Source organism: Otolemur garnettii, unplaced genomic scaffold (genome assembly GCF_000181295.1).
Source record: "Otolemur garnettii isolate 467f Iridium unplaced genomic scaffold, OtoGar3 scaffold00011, whole genome shotgun sequence".
Taxonomy (NCBI): domain Eukaryota; kingdom Metazoa; phylum Chordata; class Mammalia; order Primates; family Galagidae; genus Otolemur; species Otolemur garnettii.
This window is the reverse complement of record NW_003852406.1, coordinates 26,909,542-26,914,327: the sequence shown is the minus strand read 5'-3', so window position 1 is coordinate 26,914,327 and position 4,786 is coordinate 26,909,542. Positions and strand designations below refer to the sequence as shown.

The window sequence follows — 4,786 nt, the reverse complement described above, 5'->3', positions numbered from 1 at the left end:
CACAGGCGCCCGCCACAACACCCGGCTATTTTTTGGTTGCAGCTGTCATTGTTGTTTGGCGGGTCCGGGCTGGGGATTCGAACCCGCCACTTTAGGTGTACGTGGCTGGCGCCTTAGCTGGTTGAGCTATAGGCGCCGAGCCCAAATAGTTGTTTTTTTATTGCCCTGGGTAGAGTGCCGGTTGCAGCGTCACAGCTCACAGCAACCTCCAGCTCCTGGGCTTAGGTGATTCTCTTGCCTCAGCCTCCCGAGTAGCTGGGACTATAGGTGCTTGCCACAATGCCCGGATATTTTTTTGTTGCGGTTTGGCCGGGGCCAGGTTTGAACCCGCCACCCTGGGTATATGGGGCCAGCGCTCTACTCACTGAGCCACAGGCACCACCCAAATAGTTGTTTTCTAAACAGATTTTGAAATACAACCAGTTTGTAATTTGTCTTCCAGAGAGAGATGATCAAATTAACGAAGATAATGGTCTTGACTTAGTTTTGCAGTTGTTGGTCATCTTTTTCATAGTTAGGAAACAAAGCTAGCACTCATCTAGTCAAATTCCAGCCCAGCAGTGAGCACAGTGTTACCTACCTGATTTCATATTTAATCTTTGTAATCTGCTAAGGTAGTTGTATTGTTATTTTGCAGATAAGAAAAATGAAACTCAGTTTTCCTAGGATCAAACAAACAGTAGGGCAGTGAAGAAGAGCCTAATAGGGGTGTCCATCCTTTTAGCTTCTCTGGAAGAAAAGTTGTCTTGGGCCACACATTAAATACATAAACACTAACAAAAGCTGATGAGCAAAAAAAAAAAGTCCCTGTGTCATTTTTGTGATATCCATCATCACCACAGATAAGGAAGAAAGTTATCACATAATCAGCATATAGCCTGTGGACTGGGGGTTAGACACCCCTGAAGGTATCTGACCACTAGGTTGTACTGCATCCCAGGACCCAAAGGTAAAAGTTCTTACCTCCTATTCCCCACCTCATTGAGAGGCTGTTGAGAATGAATCCAGCCAGAGAAAGTGGCAGGCATCTATAATCCTAGCTGCTAGAAGACTGAGGTGGGAGAGTCACTTGAGCCCAGGAGTTCAAAACCAACCTGAGCAGGATAAAAGACCCTGTCTCTAAAAAAAAATTAGCTGAGTGTGGTGGTCCATGTTGTGGTCCCAGGTACTCAGGAGGGTGAGGCAGGAAGATTACTTTAGCCCAGGAGTTTGAGGTTGCAGGGAGCTATGATGACATGCCAATGCACTCTAGTCAGGGCAACAGAGTGGGACCCTATCTCTAATAACAGAAAGTTTTTCCCTGCCAAAGATAAACATCATTTACAACTTAAACCAAACAAAAGGGAGCCACTGTTAATAATTTCAAGCTAGTATTACACATTGAGGAAAAAGTATAAATATACCTATACAATATGATACTTTTTGTTTTACTTGCTTTTCTTTGTTTAATTTTAAAGATATCTTTCTATATCAATACATAGTTTATTTCATTTGACCTGTTGAATATTTTTTCTGCCTTAACATATATAGTTGATTTAAAGTTTATTGCATTGAGTGGTGCCTCTGACTCAGTGAATAGGACACTGGCTCCATATACTGAGGGTGGTGGGTTTGAACCCGGCCCCCGCCAAACTGCAATCAAAAAATAGCTGGGTGTTATGGCAGGCACCTGTAGTCCCAGCTACTCAGTAGGCTGAGGCAAGAGAATCACCTAAGCCCAAGAGCTGGAGGTTGCTGTGAGCTGTGATGCCATAGCACTCTACTGAGGGTGACAAAGTGAGACTCTGTCTCTAAAATAAATAAATAAAATTTATTGCATTTAACAAGATATATCAAGTACTATTTTCATACATAGAAGTCATTGCTCTTTTATCACTTTGTAGCTATCCAGTCAATTCGCTGCTATTCCCATGGGTCACATGAGACAGATGAAGAGTTTGATGCTCGCTGGGTGACATACTTCAACAAGCCAGATATAGATGCCTGGGAATTGCGGAAAGGTAATTGGAACATAGACATACTTGTGTATTTTAGTGTGTAAATACAAACTCTTTCTGCTGCTTTGTTGAAAGCAGCTATTTTGAAAACATGTATCCTGTAAACTGGTAAACATCATGCAGCTTTAGGTAGGAAAGGTTATAGCTTCCATAGTAAGTGTTTTGAAGCAGGTACTATTGACATTTTGGGCTATGATCCTTTACAATGTAGAATGTTTAGCAGCATCATTAGCCTCTACTTGCTAGATGCCAGCACATATATATCCCTGCAGTTTTGACAACTAAAAATGTTTGCAAACATTACCCAGTGTTCCCTGGGGGATAAAACCACCTTGATAGAAAACCATTGCTGTGGCCATAGGGCTAGATGAGCAAAAGCTAACAGTTTTGTACATTTTCTTTTCTTTCTTTCTTCAAATAGTATTGGGATGGATGTACATTTTAAATAATTTACACAAGCACTCATTTAGTTCTCTTTCCCTCTGGGTCATGGTTTGTTTTTTTGTTATTTTTATTTTCAGTTATGAATTGTCTTGCCTGAATCAGTGTCTAGTCTAAATAAGCTAGAATTTGTCTTTCCTAAGTTTGCAGATACATATTTAACATGAATAAGTAGCATTTAGTGATACTAATTTTAAGTGTAGGATAATTTATCTCAGACCAAATATTCAGATGCTGTGACTGCATTCTAGCGTTGTATTCACTGGTATTCTTGGTTTAAATGTTTTCAAATAATAAGAGACCAAACTGCTTTAAATTTCTCTGCAGGAATGTAATGACTCCTTTTTGCTACAACCAGGGAATGCTTACCAAATAATCTTGAGTAGAAGTAATGAAAAGAACAGCAATTCTGTGTTTCCATTAAGAGAATCTTAAATTTTATGATGTGTCATTTTGTGCAAATTTGAAAGTAATCATGCCCAGTCATTTTCTGGTTGAATGTTTGTGAGTTTGTGCACTAATGATTCTCTATGATAGCTCCTTAATGTCCTCATTTGAGCTTCATTAACTCTCCTTAAGCTTTTCTCTGGTGGTTTTTAGATTATTTTCCAATTGCATCTGTTTTAAGGCATCCAAAAATACATACATTGTACTAACCATTAAAGATAGGGGTTGAAAATGACCCTCTTATTTGAAAAGAAGCAAGCTAATTATGAAAATAGTGCTTGCATTTAAGAAAACTCTTAGGGTTTTTTCTTTCAGTCTGGATGCTGTTGCATTATTTTTTTCACTGATTAACTGTGGAAGATCCACCATGATCTTACTATCTAGAATTTGTTAAAGGTAGATCTCTCTCCTTTTTTTTTGAGAAAGAGTCTCACTATGTCACCCTCAGTAGAGTGCCATGGCGTCATAGCTCACAGCAGCCTCCAACTCTTGGGCTTAAGCTGTTCTCTTGCCTCAGCCTCCCAAGTAGCTAGGACTACAGGCCTCTGCCACAATGCCCAGCTACTTTTTTGTTGCAGTCGTTTAGCTGGCCTGGGCCAGGTTCGAACCCACCACCCTTGGTGTATGTGGCTGGTGCTGTAACCACTGTGCTATGGGTGCTGAGCCTAGATCTCTTATTTTATAGACAAGAGAATAAAGATCCAAACAGATAAGATCACATGTCCATAAACATATTCAATAAATATACAGATAACTAAGTTGTAGACAATGTTCCAGGTTGACCTGGCTTCTCATTTTAATTTTGCAGGAATGAACACACTTGTTGGCTATGATCTGGTTCCAGAACCCAAAATCATTGATGCTGCTTTGCGAGCGTGCAGACGATTAAATGATTTTGCTAGTGCAGTTCGCATCCTAGAGGTTGTTAAGGTCAGTGAAATAATAATGCTAAAATTGTTCTGGAAGTGGATGGGCAATTGATCAGATATTAGCATATTCTGTGTTCTTAAATTTGTTAAAATGCCTACAGTTGGTTCTTATACAGGGTGGCCATTAAGTTCATGTGCAATTTAAAATTGCACAATGGGCCGGGCAAGGTGGCTCTGTAATCCTAATACTCTGAGAGGCTAAGGTGGGTGGATTGCTTGAGCTTACAGGTTCAAGACAGCCTGGGCAAGAGTAAGACCCCGTCTCTACTAAAAAATAGAAAAACTGAGGCAAGTGGATCACTTGAGCCTGAGTTGGAGGTTGCTGTGAGCTATGACGCCACGGCGTTCTACCCAAGGCAAAAGCCTGAGACTCTGTCTTCCCCTCACCCCAATTAAATGAATAAATAAATAAATGAAATTAAGCACCGAACTTTATGGACACCCTGTACAGAGAGAGGAAATGTACTTTGCAGTTACAGTCTTTAAAGAGGTCACTTGGGCAGCATTTATCTAAAACTTTAAAAATTGTGGATGGTACATACCCTTTTGTTCAGCAGTTTCCTTTCAGAATTTTTTTGAGACAGCCTCACTTTCTTGCCCCAATAGAGTGCTGTAGTGTCATAGCTCACAGCAACCTCAACCTCTTGGGCTTAAGCGATCCCCTAGCCTCACCCTCCCAAGTAGCTGGGACTACAGGTGCCTGCCACAATGCCCGGCTAGTTTTTAGTGATGAGGTCTCGTACTTGCTCAGGCTCATCTTGAGCTCATGAGCTCAAATGATCTGCCTGCTTCAGCCTCCCAGAGTGGTGGGATTACAGGTGTAAGCTACCACGCCTGGCCCTTTTTTTTGAGAATCTATCTTAGGCTTGATACCTATAGCTAAGCAGCTAGGGCTCAGGCCACATACACTCAGTACTTGCAGTTCAAACCCTGCCCGGGCCTGCTGAACAACAATGACAACTGTAAAAAAAA

The 4,786-nt window shown here is 41.1% G+C and overlaps 1 protein-coding gene across 1 annotated transcript in view; it reads left to right on the top strand.

The window, feature by feature from the left end:
- Positions 1-4,786, top strand: part of LOC100957909 (cytochrome c oxidase subunit 5A, mitochondrial) — an 18,418-nt gene that overhangs the window by 5,506 nt on the left and 8,126 nt on the right. Inside the window, exons 2-3 of the mRNA XM_003784522.3 lie at positions 1,884-2,000; positions 3,694-3,815. Coding sequence (XP_003784570.1) covers positions 1,884-2,000; positions 3,694-3,815 — 239 coding nt within the window. The remainder of the gene's footprint in view (positions 1-1,883; positions 2,001-3,693; positions 3,816-4,786) is intronic.